General features: G+C 62.7%; 1 protein-coding gene across 5 annotated transcripts in view; it reads left to right on the top strand.

The window, feature by feature from the left end:
* CAMSAP1 (calmodulin regulated spectrin associated protein 1) overlaps positions 1-20,363 on the top strand; it is a 50,587-nt gene that overhangs the window by 13,096 nt on the left and 17,128 nt on the right. For 2 of the 5 annotated variants that reach the window (XM_021081209.2, XM_021081208.2), the window contains exons 3-7: positions 6,907-7,169; positions 7,890-8,051; positions 14,097-14,177; positions 14,966-14,998; positions 17,264-17,405. In XM_021081209.2, coding sequence (XP_020936868.2) covers positions 6,907-7,169; positions 7,890-8,051; positions 14,097-14,177; positions 14,966-14,998; positions 17,264-17,405 — 681 coding nt within the window. The remainder of the gene's footprint in view (positions 1-6,906; positions 7,170-7,889; positions 8,052-14,096; positions 14,178-14,965; positions 14,999-17,263; positions 17,406-20,363) is intronic. The other 3 variants (XM_021081211.2, XM_021081210.2, XM_021081212.2) reach the window with 2 other exon arrangements.

Raw genomic sequence — 20,363 nt, 5'->3', positions numbered from 1 at the left:
CGGGGTGTGCAGCACATCCTTGAGGCTGTCTTGCACCCAGTTGTTTGTACCCCCAGTCCCCCCCACCCCCTGCCGCCCCGCTGGTAGTCACTGGTTTGTTCTCTGCATCTGTGAGCCCACTGCTGTTTTGTTCATCTTTTGAATCTGTTGTTGAATTTCTCGTTGACAAGTATTTTGCGTTTCTGAAAGGCGGTTTTTTGAAGTAGGTTTTGCTGGTCTGTCAGTGTCTCTCTGTCCACTGTGTCGGGAGGGCCCCGCAGCGCCGTGCTGTGAGAGCTGCGGTCTGGGTCCCTCAGGCCTGGCTGCTGTTGACGCTCCTTCCCCCCGAGAATGGGTCGTGTTTCTTGTCTTCGTATGTTGAGTGATTATGGATTGTGTCCCGGACATTTTGAATGTCGTGTTGTGAGGCTGTCTTCTGGGTGCTGCTACCGTCTTTGGGATGATGTTGGAATTTTTTCGGTGGCTTGTTTGGCGGCTGGGTGGCCGTAAACGTCGTCAGGCTCAGACCAGAGTCTGGTTTGCCGTCTGTGGGCGGTGGTTTCAGTTCTGTCCCCTGGACCCGCCCGCGTACTCACGCCCCGCGGCTGTGCAGGTTCACGTGGGAGCCTGAGGTCCTCTCCCGGCTCTCTCTGGTCTGGGACTCTTTCTACGCCTTCTGGCTCCAAGGGACCCTCCTCCTTGCCCTCTGGCTTTGTACTTCAGCTGCCCACTCTGTCACCATGCGGTTCTGCACTGCCAGGGCCACCGCTGGGGCAGCCCGCTGAGGGGAGGGGGGAGAACAGCAGGCACCCCTCACGCCCCCCAGGCCAGTTCTGTGGGTTCTCTTAGTGCTCTGGCTGCCTGTGCTGTGACTGCAGTTCGGGGAGCAGGAGGCTGGGACAGGGATCAGGGACCCCCCCCCCCCCGACTCTCCGGCTTGCAGGGCTCCCTTCCAGTCCTCTGTCACGGCTCTGGCAGAGCCAGGAGAGGAGAGGGGCTCTGCCCCGTGCCCTCGCCCGCTCTGGTTTGCCTTCAGAACCCCAGGGGTCCAGAGTGTTAGCTGTGGTCCGTGGCAGCAGCTGACCCAGGCTGTCGTCACCTTGGTGGCAGCGCGGTGGGGCCTGCTTCTGTCGCTGCTTGTCTGCTGGCTTTGGTGCCAATGCCTGGTCTTTCTGCTTTCCTGCTTCTGCTCATCCACGCTGCGTGTTTAAGGCATTTGACCATCGTAGGCGTCACGCTTGGGCTGTTTCCTTCCTCCAGGAGGAGGCTACGGTTGCTTCCTGACCCCACGGGCCCTGACCCTTTGCTCCAGGGCACGGGTTGGGGTTCTTCAGAGCTGGGCCGGAGGCCGTCAAGGGCTGCCCCCCTTGAGGGTCCCTCTTTTTAGGGTGCTGCCTTTGAGGGTCCCAGCCCGGAGTATGTGGGGGGCTACTGGGGTCCCTGCTCCCTCGTCAGGTCCCGGAGTCCACATCCTGTCCCTGAACCTGGACGTGGGCAGCGTCCCCTCGTTCCTGGCTCCCCGGAGCGGCCGGTGACCCTGCCCTCTGGTGACCCCACCCCGGCGGGTCCGTTACGTCTGTGCCGCCTTGGACTTGTCACGCTAGACGAACGGTCTGGCTTCGGGCTCCACCTTGCCGGGAGACGCTCCGTGTGTTTGGTCGCCTTTCGATCGGCGGCCCTGCGGGGTAAGGGGGTTCCGCCTGTGTCTCTTGGCACTGGGGGTGCTCCCGGGCGCCTGGGTTGGAATCCCGGCTGCTGGCCGTGGGCAGCGTTGCTCATCCGGGGAGAGGGGCTGCGGTTAGTGCCCGGCCGAGGCTTTGAGGTGTGAGCCGAGCGGGTCCTGCCTCAGGTGGCAGAGACCCGGGCCTCAGCGCGCACGCAGCCGTGCTCCTCAGCCTTCCCGCTGAGCGGTCCTGCCCTGCGGGGCCGCTCCCCTGCCAGGCCCTGTCCTGCCCCGGGAGGGGCTGTCCCCAGGTTGCTCTCAGGGCCTCAAGATGGAGGCGGGGGGGGGGGGGTGTTGGGGTGGCCGGTCTGCCTCCCTCCCCAGCCGGGTTCCAGCGCGTCCCCGGGTCCCGCCGCCTGCCCCTGCCCGGCCAGCGCTGCGGGTGGGGCCCCGGGAGGGGCTTTTCTGCAGCCCTCTCCTCAGCAGCAGCCGCCTCCTCTGTGTTAGGTTTTTGTTCCCTTACAGAATGTTAGCTCTTCCCTCTTGGAGCGTGGGGGGTACACCTGCGGATGTCTTTGGCAGGTTCTTTTTTTTTTTCTTCCATTTTTGGAGCTCCCAGGCCAGGCATCAGAGCCGAGCTGCAGTCGAGACCGGAGCCATAGCTGCGGCAGTGCTGGATCCTTGAGCCACTGTGCCGGGGCCAGGGAGCGAACCTGCGTCCCAGTGCTCCCGAGGCACCACCGAGTCCACTGAGCCGCAGCAGGAGCCCCTTTGCCGGGCTCTTTCGGCCTCTGGGTCGCTGTGGGTTGGGGTCTGTGGCCTTCGCCCCAGCAGCAGTAGGCTTCCTCCCTGTCTTCTTCATCGGCTGCATTTGGACTGTGTTGGACATTCTGACTCTTACATGTGAGGCTCTGGGTCCTGTTGACATCTAGAGAAGGTTGACTTTTTAAAAAGCAGGTGGTTGAGTCAGGTTGAGGTGTGGGTCCCGATGCCCCGCCTGCTGTGGGCCGTGGTTCTGGTGGGTGGATCCCTGGCACCCTCGGGAGCCCTCCCTTCTGCCCGCGCTCGTTAGCTCTCAGTGTCTGGGCCACGCTGCCCTCAGCTGGGGTCCCACGTGGGCCACTTGGGGCATCCCGGACAGTAGCCACGGGTTCAGGGTTCCTGATCCACCCCTCTTCTCTGTGATCTGCACCCCCCCTCCCGCCCCGCCAAGGACCCCCCGGCGTCGCCCTTCCTGGCTTTTGTTTTTTTTAAGTAGAGTTGGTGTGCAGTGTTCCTTTAATTTCTGCTCTACAGCAGCTTGACCCAGTCTCTCTCGCCCACACCCGTATATAGACACACATTCTGGCGTTCGTATTCTGTTCCACGTGTTCTAACCCAAGAGATTGGACACAGTTCCCTGTGTTGCAGTGGGACCTCATTGCTTAACCATCTAAATGCAATAGTTTGCAGCTACCAACCCCAAATCCCCGTCCATCCTACTCCCCCACACCCCCCCGGCAAACACAAGTCAGCTGTCCATGTTTGTAACCCGTTTCTGTTCTGTAGGTGCATCATTTGTGCCACATAGTAGATTCCACATGTAAGAGATACCTTGTGGTATTTGTCTTTCTCTTTCTGACTTTCTTCACTTCGTATGAGACTCTCTGGTTGTATCCATGTTGCTGCAATTGGCTTTATTTTGTCCTTTTTTATGGCTGAGTAGTATTCCATTGTGTGTGTGTGTGTGTGTGTGTGTGTGTGTGTGTGTACACTGCATCATCCCTTTTTTTCCATCTTTTTAGGGCTGCATCTGCATTGTATGGAGGCTCCCAGGCTAGGGGTCTCATCAGAGCTGTAGCCGCCAGCCTCCATCACAGCCACAGCAACACAGGATCCGAGCCGCATCTGCAACCCACACCACAGGTCATGGCAACGCCAGATCCTCAACCCACGGAGCGAGGCCAGGGATCGAACCTGCGTCCTCATGGATGCGAGTCAGATTGGTCTCTGCTGAGCCACGACGGGAGCACCTCCCACATCTTCTGAATCCATTCATCTGTTGATGGACGTTTGGGTTGTTTCCTTGTCTTGGCTATTGTGACTAGAGCTGCAGGGAACATAGGGCTTCGTGTGTCTTTTTCAAGGAGCGCTTTGTCCGGATACATGCCCAGGAGTGGGGTTGCTGGGTCGTGTGGTGGGTCTGTATTTAGGTTTCTGAGGAACCTCCATGCTGTTCTCCATAGTGCTTGTACCAGTTTACAGTCCCACCAGCAGTGTGGGAGGGTGCCCTTTCTCCACACCTTGTCCAGCATTTATTTGTGGACTTGTTAGTGAGGGCCATGCTGACAGGTGTGAGGTGGGGCCTCGCTGTAGTTTGGATTTGCGCTCCTCTAATAATCCGTGACACGGAGCATTCGTTCGTGTGCCTGGGCCGTCCGTGAGTTTTCTCTGGAGAAATGTCTGTTGAGGTCTTCTGCCCGTTTTTCGATGGCGCTGTGTTGTTTTGCTGGCGAGTTGTAGGAGTTGTCTGTGTCTTTTGGAGATTAGGCCCTTGTGGGGTGTATCGTTCTCAAAGATGTCTCTCATTCTATGGGTGGTCTTTTTGTTTTTTACGGTTGCCTTTGCTGTGCTGGCTTTTTGACCAGAAGCCAAGCCTGCGTATCCCTGCAGCTGAGCTGCCTCAGCAAAGGGGGACAGAGAGCCTGTGGCGCCCACCCACCCTGACACTGTCACGATGCGGTTTTGTTACTGGTGCTCATTTGGTGTGTGGGGGGGCGGTGGGCTCTGCCCGGGGGGGCCAGCTGGCAGCTGTTCTCTCTCTGCCCTGGCGTCTCTGGCCTAGAGGTGGGTGTGGGTAGGGTCCAGAAGTAGGAGGGCTGGGAGCTGCGTCCTCCTTCACTCTCTCTCTCTCTTTTTTTTTTTTTTTGGTCTTTTTGCTATTTCCTGGGCTGCTCCCACGGCACATGGAGGTACCCAGGCTAGGGGTCCAATCGGAGCTGTAGCCGCCAGCCTACACCAGAGCCACAGCCACGCGGGATCCGAGCCGTGTCTGCGACCTACACCACAGCTCACGGCAACGCCGGATCCTTAACCCACGGAGCGAGGGCAGGAACCGAACCCGCAACCACATCGTGACAGTGGCAGAGTGGGTGGGCGCCACAGGCTCTCTGTCCTCCTTTGCTGAGGCAGTTCAGCTGCAGGGATACGCAGGATTTTTATTTTTTCCATCATAGCTGGTTTGCGGCGTTCTGTCAATTTTCTCCTGTGCAGCAAGGTGACCCAGTCACACATACATGTATACATTCTTTTTTCTCACACTATCCTGCTCTGTCATAAGTGACTAGATACAGTCCCCAGTGCTACACAGCAGGATCTCATTGCTTATCCACTCCAAAGGCAATAGTCTGCATCTATTAACCCCACATTCCCAGTCCATCCCACTCCTCCTCCTTCCCCTTGGCACCATAAGTCTGTCCTCCGAATCCATGAGTGTCTTTTCTGTGGAAAGGTCCATTTGTGCCATCTATTAGATTCCAGACATGAGTGATGTCATATGGGATTTGTCTTTCTCTTTCTGACTCAATTCACTCAGGATGAGAGTCTCTAGTTCCATCCATGTTGCTGCAGGTGGCATTATTTTGTCCTTTTTCACGGCAGAGTAGTATTCCATTGTGTATATATACCACTTCTTCCTCATCCAGTCGTCTGTCGAGGGACATGTGGGTTGTTTCCATGTCTTAGCTGTTGTGAATAGAGCCGCAATGAGCATGCCAGGGCATGTGTCTTTTTCAAGGAGCGCTTTGTCTGGATATATGCCCAGGAGTGGGGTTGCTGGGTCGTGTGGTGGTTCTGTATTTAGCGTTCTGAGGAACCTCCGTACTGTTCTGCATAGTTGGGTTGAACCAGTTTACAGTCCCACCAGCAGTGCAGGAGGGGTCCCTTTCTCCCCAGCCTCTCCGCTTTGGGGAGCTGCGGCCCTGGTAGGGTGGCCATGCTGACAGGTGTGGGGCGGGACCTCGGGGCAGTTTTGATGGGCGTTCTCGCCCACGCGGGGATGCTGGCCCCCTCCTCCTGCGTGGAGCCGCCGTCTTCCTCGGCGCCGTGGAGCCGCGTTCTCAGTCCGAGGCGCCGAGCCGAAGCCGGGCGCCCGCAGGCCCTTCTGGCTCGGTCTGGCGTGGGGCTGGCCCCGGGCCGTGTCCGAAGCTCTCGGGTGACGGAGGCTCATGGTCTTTGTTTTCCTCGGGCTGCGTTTGAGCCTGTCTCAGGCTTCAGGTTGGGGTGGCCCCCGCAAGGGCACGTGCCCGGGGCTCCTGGCCCATTGCTGGGTGACAGGACGGGACAGAGTGTGATGGGCGGTGGCAGGGTCAGTGCTTCCCTGACAGTCCCTCGAGCCTGTGGGTAGTAAGAATGGTCCCTGACACCAGCGTGCGTTTCACGGGGCACCAGGCCCTGCTCTTCGTCTTGACTTTGATTCCGTCCTCGCCCAGCCCAGCCCCAGGCGATGGGCATCCTTGGTGTCCGTCGTTGCCGCTGGAGGCTGGGGTCTGACCGGCCAGGGACGAGGGGCCCTTGGTCAAGGCCAGGCCAACGTGCTTAGCAGCGTCCTTCCTGCGCAGTCTGCACGCTGTCCTGCCTTCAGGGGACCTCGTGCTGTGACCCTCTGTGCGCCCGACCAGCTGCCGCCCTCCGCCCCTTCTGCCTTGAGCTCTGACCCGGTTTACTGCAGACTTGTCAGCGTCCGCTGCTCCTCTCGTGGCCCCGACCCGAGAGCACTGCGGCTGCTCTGGCTACTGATTCTTGGTGGATGCCAGGCAGGAGTCTGTGCAGACGCCCGTCCCCGAGCCTCTGTCCCGTCAACTCCTCAACCAGCTCACGGAGGCAGGGGCGTGGCGGGGTCGGCCGTGTGTCTGGGGGTGACGCCCCGGCAGCAGGCCTGGCGCTCCCGCTAAAGGTCTTCCACCAACAGAAGGCGCTGCGCCTGGCTGCCTCCCCGGGGCTGGTGCGCGGTGACCCTCGGGGCCCTGGCCCGACTCGTCCCGCCTCTCCTGGGCCCCACCCCCGCTGCTTTCCCCCGCGTCAGCACAGATGCGCCTGGAGCTCGCGGTGGGGACGGTGCTCAGTACTGTGCGTGACCCGTGTCCCCAGCTGCTGTGCGTGGCCCGCTTGCGTCTGCCGGTGGAGGGTCGGGGTGGCCGTGGTTGGTCGCCTGCCCGTGTTCCTGGCACCCGCCCTCCGCCTGGCTCTGGCGCGTGCGCTCATGTGGTGACCTCTTCCCGCTGCAGATAACGTTCCCGAGGGCCTCCGGGACCCCTTCTACACCGACCAGTACGAGCAGGAGCACATCAAGCCCCCGGTGGTCAAGCTCCTGCTGTCCGGCGAGCTGTACTGCCGCGTCTGCAGCCTCATCCTGAGAGGGGACCAGGTGGCTGCCCTGCAGGGCCACCAGTCTGTCATCCAGGCTCTGTCCCGGAAGGGGATTTACGTGATGGAGGGTGATGACAGCCCCGTGACGGAGCCCGACCTCAGCCACGCGCCCATAAAGATGGTGAGTGGCCCGGCCGGTGGGGGGGGGGGCTGGCAGAGGGCACCGGATGAGGCTGCCACCTGTCCCCCTGCAGCACCACAGAGTCCCCCGAAGCTGCGGGACCTGATGCCGTGAGGGCCAGTGGCTGTTCTGGGGAAAGGGAGGCAGGGCTTCCTTTGGGCTTGTTTTTTTTTTTGGCCGTGCCCATGGCCCGTTGGAAGTTCTCGGGTCAGAGACTGAACCCGCACCCCAGCAGCGACCTGTGCTGCCGCAGTGTCCACGCCGAGCCTTCACCTGTTCGATTGTTTCCTGTGTTCCGTACAAGTGTTTTTGCCCCAGTACAGAAATCAGTCCAGTGTTTCTCCCCGAGCGCCCCGTCCCCCTCCTTCTCTGAAGGCTGCTCCACTGGCGCCACTCTTGCGGGCTCTTCCAGGTCCGAGCGCATCTGCGCACCAGCCCCGCCGCGGTGCTTGGGCCCAGGCTGCGCCGCGCGCTGTGGTGTTGAGCCGGCCCTTGTGGATGGCGTGTTACGGGGCGGCAGGAAGCTCCTGGGTTCGGGGGGGAGCCAGCACGACAGCCTGGCAGGGCCCCTGGCGCCTCTTCCCCCAGCGGAGCCGTAGGGACGCCGCAGACGAGGAGGCCGCCGGGCAGCGGGGCCTGAGCCGCTCGTCCGGAGGGAGGGGAGCCGCGGACGCGGAGGGCGTCTGGGCGGCGCGGGGGCTGACGGTGCTGTGCCCCCAGAGCGCCCACATGGCCATGGTGGACGCCCTCATGATGGCCTACACCGTGGAGATGATCAGCATCGAGAAGGTGGTGGCCAGCGTCGAGCGCTTCTCCACCTTCAGCGCCTCCAAGGAGCTGCCCTACGACCTGGAGGACGCCATGGTGTTCTGGGTCAACAAGGTGAGGCCCGGCCGCCTGCGGGCGCGGGGCGGGCGCGGGGCGGGCGCGGGGCCGGGGCGGTGCAGCCCGGCGCGCGGCCTTTGTGTCTTGGTCCCGCGTGCGCCGCGACAGGTCTGGTTTCCGGAGGCGTTTTGCTGCTACGAGGTGCCTTCCACGTCTGGAAGCTTCCAGTGCTCGCCTGCGCCGTCCGCCTGGCGTCCGTTTTCAGGAGCGGGTGGTCAGCGGGGCCCCTGGCCGCAGCCTCTGGTTGTCCGCAAGCTGCTCGTGTGCCAGAGGTCTCCCGTCAGGGGCTCTGCACGGCCGAGGCGCTGGACACGAGCGGCTTCTCGCCGGGTGTGTGAGCGGCAGACCCCTGCGAGGTTCCAAGAGGCGGGGTAAAGTCAGAGCCCGCGGGGTGAGCGGGAGCACGTGGCAGAGCCTGGCGGGGTCTGGCTGCCGCCCCTCGAAGGGCCTGCCTCCTCCTGGAGTCAGGACGGCCGCCCTGCTCCTTACTGGGCTTCCTGCCCGGCTGCAGGTGAGGGGAATCGGGGCCTGAGAGACGCCTGGAAACCCTCACCCTCCAGCAACCTGGATGGCCTCTCCCGCAGCGAGGCAGTGGCTTCTCCAGGCCTCCTTGTGGGACCTCCGGGTCCTGGTTTGGGCCGGGAAGCTGGCCAGTGCCCACAGGGCCGCCTCTGGGTGGCGGGCACCTCGTCTCCGCATCCTCTGGCCTCACGAAGCAGTGCCCGCAGGAAGGACCCCGCGAGAATGGGGCTGGAAAACGGTGCTCAGGAGCGGTGCGGGCTGCGTGGGAGACGGAGGCTGGGCTCCTAGACCTGAATCCAGCGTGAGCTTCCTTCCTGGGGCCAGAAGCTCCCCCGTCTCCTTTGACAGCTTTTATTGACTTCGTCCCTCTTCGCAGAGAAACGGCAGGGTCATCAGAGAAAATGTAGACGCCGTGGATGAGCAGGCCCGGCGTGACTCCATGACCTCACCACCCGCCGTGCTCTACAGCAGAGCGCGCTCGGTTCCCTTGGGGTGTATGTGCTGGGGTGTGACCCACACACGGAAAGGCACAGCCGGGGTCTCCCCAGGTCTGTGCTGGCGGCGAGGGGCGAGGGTGGCGCCCAGGCTGAGCCGCCACCTCCCCGTGGCTCTGGGTCGTTTCCTTCCCACGGGTTCCGTGTGGGCACTGGTTGTGTTGACGCTGATGTTTATTTTTCAAGGCTTTTTTTTGGCCGCCCTCATGGCACATGGAAGTTTCTGGGGAGTTCCCATGATGGCTCAGTGGTAACGAACCCAACTGGTATCCATGAAGACTCAGGTTCAATCCCCGGCCCCGCTCAGTGGGTTAAGGATCCTGCGTGGCTATGGCTGTGGTGTAGGCGGCGGCTGCAGCTCCAATTTGATCCCTGGCCTGGAACCTCCACCTGCCGCGGGTGCGGCTGTGAAAAGACAGGAAGAGCTCTTGTTGCTGTTACTTCTTCATTCCCTGGCAGAGCTGAAGTTAGAGAAGCATCTCTGTCTGGCTGCTTGTCTTCCTCTGGGCCGAGCTGCCTGTTCTCTTGGGCTGCTCCTTTGCGTGGGCGCCTCGGCCGTTGCTTTTCCCCACTGCCCGGGAGCTCACGTGTTCAGGCTGCACCCAGTTGCTGTGGGTGTCTCTGCGCCTCCCCGGGGGTCGTGGCCTGTTCGCCTGAGGACTCGGCTGCTGGGCCGGCAGCCCTGCTTTGTCTCCTCTCCCGTGAGTTCTGGCGCTTCCGCCGTGTTTTCGAGAAACGCACCATTTCCGATTCCAGATCCTTCTCTAGCAGACGCTGCCTCCTGACTTACTCTTGGACAGATTCTGGTTACGGCTCCCGGGCGGCCCCCTGGTCCCCACTTCTCTGCGTGGTTGAGAGGCCTGCCTTGGCCAGGTCCGCGGCAGCTGGGGGCCCTTCTCGGGCGGCGCCCCCTTCTCCCAGGTCGGTTCCCGCCGCAGTTTCTCACGACCGTCCCTTGCCTTGCCCAGCGTTGGTACTTTGATGCCCTGTGGTCCGTGCTTCTGTTCCCTTAGCATCCATGGGAGGCTCTCTCGAGTCAGGAGGCTCCTGCATGCCCGCTGCGGCCCGCAGCTTCCCCAGCCGGGTTCTCGGCATCACACCAGCCGTGCTTTCCCGGGGCCCCCCTTGGGGGCGGTCCCCGGAGGCAGGTGAGAGGTGCCCCCATCTGTGGTGAGGTCTCGGCTCCCGAGCCGGGCCGCTCGACGGCTGTGCCCTGCACTGAACGTCGCTGGGCGTCACCGAGGTTGAGGCTCTCACTCAGGCGTGATGTTGGCGAGGCTGCTCCCCAGCGCCCGTGGCAGGTCTCCGGGCGCTCCTGGGTCCTTGTTCCCAGGGTTGCTACCTGAGGGCTTCTCCCACCCCCTGGCCTGCTCTCGCCCGGGGTGGTGGTCGGGGTCCTCCGTGTGGCCCCTTCCTCCTCCTGTTGGGTCCTGTGTCCTGGCGTTTTCACCCCCGTCAGCAGCTCTGAAATCACAGGGGTGCCATCAGGTGGCCCCCGTGTCTCCTTTTGTGTGGCAGAGACGGTCCCGCCGCAGCCTTTATTCTAAAAATGTCATCGGGGTAGAGCTGACTCGTTGTTGCCCTGGTTCCAGGTGTACAGCACGTGACCCGGTCACGCGGGCACACAGGTGCCTCCTTTGCCCGAGTGGCATCACAGAGTATGACTCCATTTCCCCGGGCTGGGTCCTAGGTCCTTGTCACCCACTGGTTCTGCGGGTTCTGCGGGTTCTGGTTCCTTCCCCGCGTTTCCCCTTCCGTAGCCAGAAGTGTGGTTTGCGAATCTTCTTGGAAGTTCATCGGTCCAGCTGTTTCTCCGATTCCCCATCCGAGCGAGGTCACGCTGTGGTCTCATTTGCCCCACGTGGGGTGAGAGTCTCTGGTTACATCGGTGTTGCTGCAAATGGCATCAGTAGGTCTTTTTGTGGCTGGATGGCGATGCCCTCTCATCTTGATCCGCTCCCGTCGCTGGGCGTTCGGCGTGCTGCCGGGTCTGGCTGTGGCCAGGAGTGCTGCTGCGAGCAGGGTGCACGCCGCCTTTTCCGGGTCCTGTGCAGTCCCGGAGGTTGTGGACAGGCCTCCTGCGCGCCCTCATCTGAGACTCGCCTCCACTGCTGTTCAGAGACCCCTTGGCTCTGCACTGGGGTCCCCGCAGTGCACCTGACCCGACCCAGAAAGGCCCACGCCTCCCGCTTCTGAACAAGCCCACGCTCGGGCCCCGGGGGGAGCACCACTCCCCGGGGCCCGCCCGCCCGCCGGTGTCTGGGCCGGCCTCTGTCCCGGGAGCGCTGGAGTTCTCCCTGGACCGTCTTGCTGGGGCTCTTGGCATTTTTTATTGACACCCAGCCCGTGGCTTGAATCTCTCACAGACCCCACCCCACCCCCGGCTTTCCCGAAACGTGACGTGTGCCGTAAATGGACCCGGTTCCTTGAATCCTGACGCCGGCTCTGGGTTTCACGTTCCCAACCAAGGCAGCATTCCCATCCCCGAGCGGTTCCTCTGGGCTCCTTGCACTTAGTCTGCCCGGCCCGGATAGCCGCTGATGGCTCCCTTCCCCCCGAGACTAGTTGCGTCTCTTCTGGGTTCTGGTAGAGACGGGATCCTGTGGCCTGCCCTCTTTCTGGGTCTGCACCACAGCTCACAGCAACCTGGATCCTTCACCCACTGAGCGAGGCCAGGGACCGAACCCACATCCTCATGGATCCAAGTCGGCTCCGTTAACTGCTGTGCCGCGGCAGGAGCTCCATCACGTACCTCTTCTTTGAGTCTGCCCCAAAGCATGGCGAGGGGTAGCTTTCTTGGAGGTTACCTGAGATGTGGAATTCGAAACCATTATCAGTTGACTTTTTTAGAAAGATAAGATGTGGAGTTCCCTTGTGGCTTAGTGGGTTAAGGATTGGTGGTGTCACTGCAGTGGTTCAGGTCGCTGCTGTGGTGTGGGTTCCATCTCTGGCCTGGAACTTCCATATGCCGCAAGCATGACCCCCCCCCAAAAAAAAAGTTGAGATATAATTCACCTGCCGTGGAATTGACTAAAGTGTACGTTCAGCATTTTTTAAGATACTAGGTTATGCAGCAGTCACGACTGATGCCAGACATTTTTCTCACAGCCTGAAAGGATGCTGGGCCATCCGTGGGTGCTGGCCGTTCTCCACTCCCCAGCCCTGCCGCCACCGGCCCGCATCCTGTCTCTGGACCTGGCCGTTTGAGCATCCCACCTCGGTGGCATCTACCGTGTGTGGTCTGCGGCGCCTGGCCTCCCGCTCGGCTTGGCGTCCCCCGCCGTGTCCTGCTGCAGCTCTTTTGCTGTCCCTTCGCGTGGTGCCAGCACTCGGTCGTTTGGGTGACGCCGAGCGCTGCTCATCCAGCCTCAGCCGACGGGCACTCGGGTCCTGCTCCTGGCCATCGTGGGCCCTGCTGAACGTCCACGCACGCGCGCGTGTGGCCTGTCGGGGATGGAGCCGCCGGGTCACACCGGCACCGACAGCCCACAGGCCTGGCCAGCTGTCCCCACGGCGCCGCCCACCTGTGTCCCGCCGGCTGCACCCGCGGGGCTGCTTCTCCGCATCCTGGCCGGCGCTCGTGTTCTGGGTGTAGATGCTGCAGGCGTCCCGCAGGGCGGGAGGAGGGCCTGTGGTTTGGAGTCACGCTTCCCGGCTGGTGGCGCTGGGCTCGTGTGCCTCCTGGCCGCTCGCCGCTCTTCTCCGGAGAAACGTCTGTTCGGATCCTTCCTGTTTTAAAATTGGATTGTTTGTCTTTTGATTAGTGAAGGCATTCTCTCACAAGAGAGTAGACTCTAGACACCAGCCCGTGCGCTTTGTGTGTCCTCTCTTGTCGGGCTCGTGTGGCCCCTGGCCCGGGCACTCGCTTGGTCTCCAGGGTCCGGGGCCTTGTCGCGCGGGGAATGGGCTCACTCTGGTCTCACGGGGCGCGTGGCTCCTCCCACTGCTGCCGCGTTTCCAAAATCCCGCTCATTGACAGCACAGTCTGTCGAGTCAGAAGATCCTTCCCACGTTGGGAAGCTGGCTCTCTCGTTTACGGCAGAAACGAATTTTCTAAATTATTTTATTTCCAGTATTTTATTATGAAAAATTTTTAATATGCAGAAAAGTTGAAAGAGTTAAACTGAGAACGCTGTACCAACCGCCTAGATTTTATAGTGAACACTTACAGCCAGCTAAACTCAATGAACTTATTTTAAAATTTATACTGATTTTTTTTTTTTTTTGTCCTTTTAGGGCTGCTCTCGCAGCATATGGAGGGTCCCAGGCTAGGGGTCTGGTCAGAGCTGCAGCCGCCGGCCTCCACCACAGCCCCAGCACCACAGGATCCGAGCCGCGTCCGCGACCTACACCCCAGCTCACGGCACCGCCGGATCCTTAACCTGCAGAGTGAGGCCAGGGATCGAACCCACGTCCTCACGGACCGTTCGGATTTGTTAGCCCCTGAGCCACAGCAGGAACTCCTGGTTTTTTCATCCTTTAAAAAACCGTTTTTCTGCGTTCTCAGTTTGATTCGCACGAGCTGACTTACTGGCTGCTGTTGAGGCAGCGGCTGCTCGGGGCTGCGGGGTTGCTCCGGACCTGTTGGCGGGACGGCGTCTCTCCGTGGAGGTGTTCCGCCATTGCCGTGCTGGCCTCCTCTTTGAGGTCATAATTCCTGAAGAGACGGCTTTGGGTTTTGAGCCGTTGCATCCGTTGCTCGCGGGTGTGTGGCGGGAGTTCGCAGGGTTACTCCGGTGGTCAGGGCACAGGCGCGCCCGCAGGCGTCGGGGGGTGTCAGCAGGACCGGCCGTCGGCCGCCTCTGCTGTCGGGGACGAGCCTGTCACCCGTGGAGAGCAGCGCTCCGGCGCTCAGAGCCACGCGGGCTTTCCGGGTCCCGTCGAGGCACAGGTCCTGGGGAGCGCGTCGTGCAGGTGCGTCCTCGGCCTCGAGGGTTCCAGCGGCGGCCGGCGGGCGGGCGGGCTCTGAGTGGGGCGGGGAGATGCAGCGCCGCCTTTGTAACGCGTGTGCTTTCCTCTGCTTTAGGTCAATCTTAAAATGAGAGAGCTAACAGAGAAAGACGCTAAGCTAAAGCAGCAGGTACTGGAAAGCCCAGCTCACCAAAAGGTAAAGGGTAACCGTCCCTCCCGGAACGTGCCCGCCGACGTGGCTCTCGGTTTAAGAATCGGCTCAGTCGTGCTCTGTTCGCCCCTTCGCCTGCCCCTTGTGGGGGGTGCCCGGCGCCTGCCCTGGCGCCCTTTCTCCTGGGGCGGGTGGGGGCCCCCGACGCTCAGGAGGAAGGGACGGAAGGGTGTGCGGGGCCTCTAGCCGCCAGCACAGGAGGGGCAGGCCCGCCGCCGGGGCGCCCTCGCAGCCTCACGGGCCGGGAGCCTGGCGTGGGGTTCAGGCAGGCCCCCGTCAGGGGACCAGGGAGATGAGCCCTCCCGTCCTGTTCTTCCCGACCTGCGGGCCTGAAGCCGCGTCCTCGAGGCCGGCCTGGCCTGGCCTGCCCGCCTGCCCGCCGCTCCTGGGCTGCGGAGCGAGCGAGTCCCCGGCCCCTCCCTCCCCCTGGACTCCAGGGATTGTCTCGACCCCCTTCCCTTGGCCTCCCCATTCCCCAGGTGGGCAGGGGGCGCTCGCCGAGCCTCTCCCCGAGTGTGGTCGGGGCCCCTCGCTCTTGGTGGCCAGCCGCGTGCGCATCCAGAGCGTCCTTTGCTCGCGCAGCGGCTGGTGTCGCGCGGGTGGCCGTCCACTGCGGTCATCTGCCAGGCGGCATGTCGGGCCGCGGGCACCGGACAGACCTTGTCCCTCGAGGACGCCCGCCCGTCCTGTGAGCGCTGGGGCGGGGCTCCTGGTCCCCACGCAGCTGGCCCTGCTGACCTCTTCTCCTGCCTTCCTTCCCGCGCCTCCCGCAGTCTCCCTCCAAGTGGTACTGGAAGTTAGTGCCCGTAAGTGACCTCGCACTGCCGCCGCCCAGACAGCCGTCCTGTCGCCGTCACCTGCTTCCATCCAAAACCGCGCGCGGCCGTTTCTCTGTGGACTGTCCTCCCCGTGTGGTGGTGGTGCCGGAGCAGCCCGGTTCTGGGCAGGGTGGACGGGGCGAGGCCCGTGGGGACTCAGTGGCGTTTTAGAGCCAACGACAGGCAGAGTAAATTTACAGGCGGTTTTGTGTGTCCTCTGTGGACTTTCAGTCCTCTCTTTACCGAGGAGCTGAGAGGAAGAGGACAGGGTCCCCCCCGCTGACAGGGCCCAGGGGGAGCTGAGAGGTGAAGGCAGAGCCCCCCCCCACCCCCGACGGGGCCCAGGAGGAGCTGAGAGGTGAAGGCAGAGGCCCCCCACTGCTTAGCTGAGAGGTGAAGGCAGAGGCTCCCCCCCACTGACGGGGCCCAGGAGGAGCTGAGGGGTGAAGGCAGAGCCCCCCCCACCCCCGATGGGGCCCAGGGGGAGCTGAGAGGTGAAGGCAGAGGCCCCCCCCTGCTGACGGGGCCCAGGGGGAGCTGAGAGGTGAAGGCAGAGCCCCCCCTCCCCGACAGGGCCCAGGAGGGCCCCGCCGTCTGGTTTCCCCTCGGCTGCTGTTCTTCCCCGATGTTTCTGCCCCGAGGACCTGGCCCTGCAGTCTGGCTCTGCCCCCCTTGGCGACGCACTCTGGAAGCAGGACCCGTTTGTCACACTGTCCTGCGGCAAAACTCTTGCCACTCCAGGTGGTCCATTTTACAATGGAATGTTGGAGAACGAATTGTTTTGCCCACTCCTTTTGCCTGTCCCTTTAGTTTAGTTATTTGGGTCAAACATCCTTAGCATTCTGTCATCAAGGAGGAACCGTGGATCCAGGCTGTAAGCGGGATCTGTGTGAGCAGTGAGAAACAGCCCCGTTTGTGGCCGTGGCGACGTCTGCTGCTCCTTGGAATGTCTCGCTACCAGAGGGGGACGCGTCTGGATGGGTGTTTACATTCCTCTCCACGGAGTCTTAAATCCCCAAGGCCCCAGAGCCACCTGCTCCCTTCTGAGGCTCACCGCAGCCACCGTCAGAAGTGTAGGGCCCGACAGGAGGCAGGGTTTTGGGTGAGAGTTTTCTGGAAGCTGGAAGATGTGACCCAAGGCAGAGACCCTTCAGCTTTCCTCCCGTGAGGCTTTCCTCCGAGCAGGGCCGCCTGGCAGGGTCCCTTCCCGGGCTCGCGTGCTGCCGTCCATCCTCGGCCGAGAACACGCGCTTCCCTGCATGCCGTGCTCGCCTGTGTGCTGTCTGTCTGTGCGTGGAGCCTGCGCATGCCTCGTGCCCTGCATGCGAGCCCGAGAAACAAGTTAGAGGCCACGTCGAAGCCGGGGCCAGTGACCCGAAGTGGAGGAGGACAGGCTGAGGGTTCTGCCCAGAGGCCAGTGCTGACCGCCCTGCCCTGTGCCCTCGCTGGGCGACGACTCCGGGTCCCAGGCTGCGGGGCAGCGCTCGTAGGGTTGAGCTCTGAGCGGCTCTCAGGTCCGCGGGCGGCGGGCTTTCTCCCTGGGGCTGGCGCTGTGTCCTCCTCCCTGGGGAGAAGGCGGCTGCGGGAAACGCCACGCTTCCCTGCGGGGGGGCCTGGCGGCAGCGGGGGCTCAAAAGACCCAGGCAGCGAGCAGAGACCTTGACCCCCGTGCCTCTGCCGGGCGCACTTTGCCTGCACGCGGGTTCCTGACGCTCCCGTGCACCTGCCGGGGGCGGGTTGGTGTGTTTGGTGGCGTTGGGTCCGACCTGGCTTGCCGACCCCTCGGGCTGGGTGACGGTGCTCCCCTGCCCCCCCTGCTTTTCCCAGCGGCCGGGGTGATGCCGGTCGTTTTGCGAAAAGCAGCGGCAGTGCGGGTCTTGCAGGGGTTCGGATGCTCCCCTGGAAACTTGTTTCTCAGGCTCATGGTACACGGGCCTCTGCGTGGAGGGCCGCCTGCCTCCTCCCCTGGGCCTGCGTGGCCCCGAAGAGCGAGGTGGCCCTGGTGTCCCTAGCAGCTCATTGCTGTCACCCGGTGTGGCCACAAAGCCCCACCACTGAATCTTGACGGCGGGCCAGGCAGAGTGTGCCGTCTGGGCATTTGGGCTCTTCCGCGTGATTCGGCTGCTCCGAGTTGTGCGGCAGGAGCTCTGCTGACCCTAGACCTCACGGCCTGCCCGTGGTCGTGGTGGTGCAGGTGCCGTCACGGCACGTGGGCTGCCCGCGCCGTGACCCTCTTCCTGTTCCCCGCTGCAGGTGCGCTACCGCCGAGAACACCTGTCCGCGAGGCAGCCGCCCCACTTCCCGCTGCTGGAGGACCTGATGAGGGATGGCAGTGACGGGGCCGCCCTCCTGGCTGTGGTCCACTACTACTGCCCGGAGCAGATGAAGCTGGACGGTGCGTGGAGAGGGTCCCTCTGGCCGGGCCTGGGCCTCCAGAGGACGGTGGGCCTGCCCCGGGGACGGCGGTGAAACGCCGGAGGGTCACCGAGTCCTTGGCTCCAGCCGGGGAGCTGCAGCCGGGCAGGTCTCAGGCCGCACGCGGGCCGTTCAGCGGGCGGAGAACATGGACTCTGGGGGACGTGGGTCGTGTGTCAGGCACTCGTCCGTCCGTCTCAGGGGCTCGGACCTTGTCCTTCATGCTGCAGGCGGCTTAAAAGGACGAGGCTGTGGTTTGGGGACGGGAGACCAGGGCAGATGCCGACGGCTTACAGACCGCGAGCCATCCCTGCGTGCTCGGGGCTGGCGGCGTCGCCACGTGGTGGCGCTCACACCTGGCCATGGGCAGAGGTGTGAGGGGTGGCGAGGGTGCCTGTCCAGGGACCGTGGGCACCGCATTCTGATGGAGGTTTTGCTAAGCATCCTTCTCCCTGAGGGAGGGGCCAGGTCGACAGATGCCCCAACTGCCAGCCGCATGGGAATCTGCCAGACTCGCTGCGGGCACTGAGCGGATGCTGCCCCTGCTCCTGACCACACGCAGAGGGCTGGGCTGAGGGGTTCTAGGACGCACCGCTGCCCTTAAGGAAAGGGCGCCTCCGGCTCCAGGAGGGCCTGCGTCTCTGAGCGAGGGCCCCTGAGTGGATGCTGGCTGCCGCAGGCCCGTGGGGCCGTGTGTGGTTGGGAGCCGTGACCAGGGCCCTGGAAAGGACCAGGGGACCTAGCGCCGGCCAGGAGAGACCCGGAGGCTCGCCCGACGCCCTGGCCATTCAGGAGGAGGGAGCCGCCAGGCGGCCTCACGGGTGGAAGGGGGCCGAGGCGTAGGGGATCCGGGCGAGACCGAGTCTGGGCCCTGAGGCTCGTGGGCCTTGCTCGGCAGGGCTGAGGGGAGCGTGGCCGTGGGAGCACGTCCGCAGCCCGGGCACGCCTGCCACGCAGAGGAGGCGCTGCCTGGGGCCGGCAGGGGCCGCAGGGGTCTGAATGTGAGCACAGGGCTCTCCGGTGCTGCCGCCCTCCAAGGAGGGCCTCGGGAGGGGGCGCTCGTGCGCACCGGCCTGGCCCTGGCTCTTCCCTCCCTCCCTCCCAGGGGCTCTCTGCAGTCGGCCTCGCCGCTCCCAACTCGGGTAGTTCTGGCTTTGCCCTGCTTGCTTCTCACCTGTCTGTTGGGGTCTTAGGACAAAAGGAGTTACTAGGGCGAGAGAGTCGTGGACTAGGAAACAGAAGCCCCTGGGGGCGGGGGCGTGTGGCGCTCACTGCTCTGCCGGCAGCACGCAAAGTGGGTTTTCAAACCCGACAGAGTGCCGGGGGGAAGGGAGCTGAGCTGCCCCGGTGGCTTGAGTATAGACCTGGCCGTGAGGCAGGTGAGAGTGGAGGGAGGCCCGGGGGTCTGAGCACACGGGGGGCAGGCTGGGTGCAGTGCACTGTTGTTGGGAGCCTGCTCTTTTAAAATGAGCATTTGGGGTTCCCTGGTGCTGCAGCAGGTTGAGGATCCAGCCGGCTGTGGATGGTTCGATCTGTGGCCCGGGAACTTCCAGGTGCCGTGAGCGCAGCCAGAAACTAAATAAGAATGGAAAATAAAACACGTAAGCGTGGGCGCCCTACAGAAACGGTCTTGATGGAACAACTTGCGCAGACTGCAGAGAGTTGCTAGTTCCCGCAGCAGCAGCAGCACACGGCGTCCTTCTCCAGACCCTCAAATCTTCACTGCTCACAAACCAAAGGAGATGCTTTAAAGCGTTTCCTGGATCAAAGTGGGAATCCCAGTGGAGCTTTTCCAGCGGGAGCTCTGCAGGAGCAGGCGTTCTCGCCTGCTTTGGTCCCTGGCACGTCCCAGCCCGCTAAGGCAGGGTCGGGCCGAGTCGGTGCCCGGTGGGTGTTTGCTGAGTGGACGACACACACGCCGGAGCTCAGGGTGCAGGTGGTGGCAGGTCCGGGAGCAGGTCACCTCGGGGCGTGTTCTGGACAAGGAGTTCAGCCCGTAGTGTACCGGGCTGACCGCGGCGTGCTTGGAAAGAACACAGAAGCAAACCAAACGCTGAGGGCAGCCAAGTGAAGCGTAGTCTCCTGGCAGCCCTGGTCGGAAGCCAGCCAGCGCAGGAGGCGGAATCGCAGGGTCCATCCTGGAGGAGGCGGCGCGTCTGGACCCTGACAGGCCACCGGATCGGGGAGGGAGGAGGCGCAGCCGACAGGCCCAGGAACGCTCCCAGATGGCAAGCTGGTCACCTGTCAGGGGACCCAGGTGGCCGGACTGCAGGAGCAGCACGAGAGGAGGGTGGGCGCCGCCCCTGCCAGCCTGGATGGCAGGTCCCGTGGGACGTCCTGGAGGAGGAGCTGCAGGCCTTCTGCGCCGTGAGCTCAGCCCCGGGGAGGGGACGCTGGTGAAGCTGGGGGCCAAGGTGCCGTCTGTGGGGAGATACAGTCAGAGCCCCCACCCCGTGACACCAGCCCCTTCCTTGGACGCAAGAACTCAGCTGGGAAAGCAAAATTTCGCAACTTTGAGAGGAAAATATAGGAAAATGTTTTTATGGTATCAGTGTTGGGATGGATTAAATTATAAAATAGGACAAATAATAGGAGAGCCTTATATTCAACCATATGAGAATTCGGCGTGGTGACAGAGACACATCACAAACAGAATTAAATGATAAACTATGTCCATAAAAAATATCTGTGAAGTTCCCGTCATAGCTCAGTGGTAACAAACCTGACTAGCGTCCATGAGACTGTGGGTTCGATCCCGGGCCTCACTCAGTGGGTTAAGGATCTGGCGTTGCCGGGAGCTGTGGTGTAGGTCGCAGACACAGCTCAGATCTGGCGTTGCTGTGACTGTGGTGCAGGCTGGCAGCTGTAGCTCTGATTGGACCCCTGACCTGGGAACCTCCAGATGCCGCAAGTGCGGCCCTAAAAGACAAAAAAAAAA

Source organism: Sus scrofa, chromosome 1 (genome assembly GCF_054392235.1).
Source record: "Sus scrofa isolate SSC_HxYL_T2T_F1_AM1 chromosome 1, Sscrofa_HxYL_maternal_Yorkshire_Landrace_v2.0, whole genome shotgun sequence".
In the NCBI taxonomy this organism is placed as follows: Eukaryota; Metazoa; Chordata; class Mammalia; order Artiodactyla; family Suidae; genus Sus; species Sus scrofa.
The sequence above is the reverse complement of the archived record's forward strand: the minus strand, read 5'-3'. Positions and strand labels throughout refer to the sequence as shown.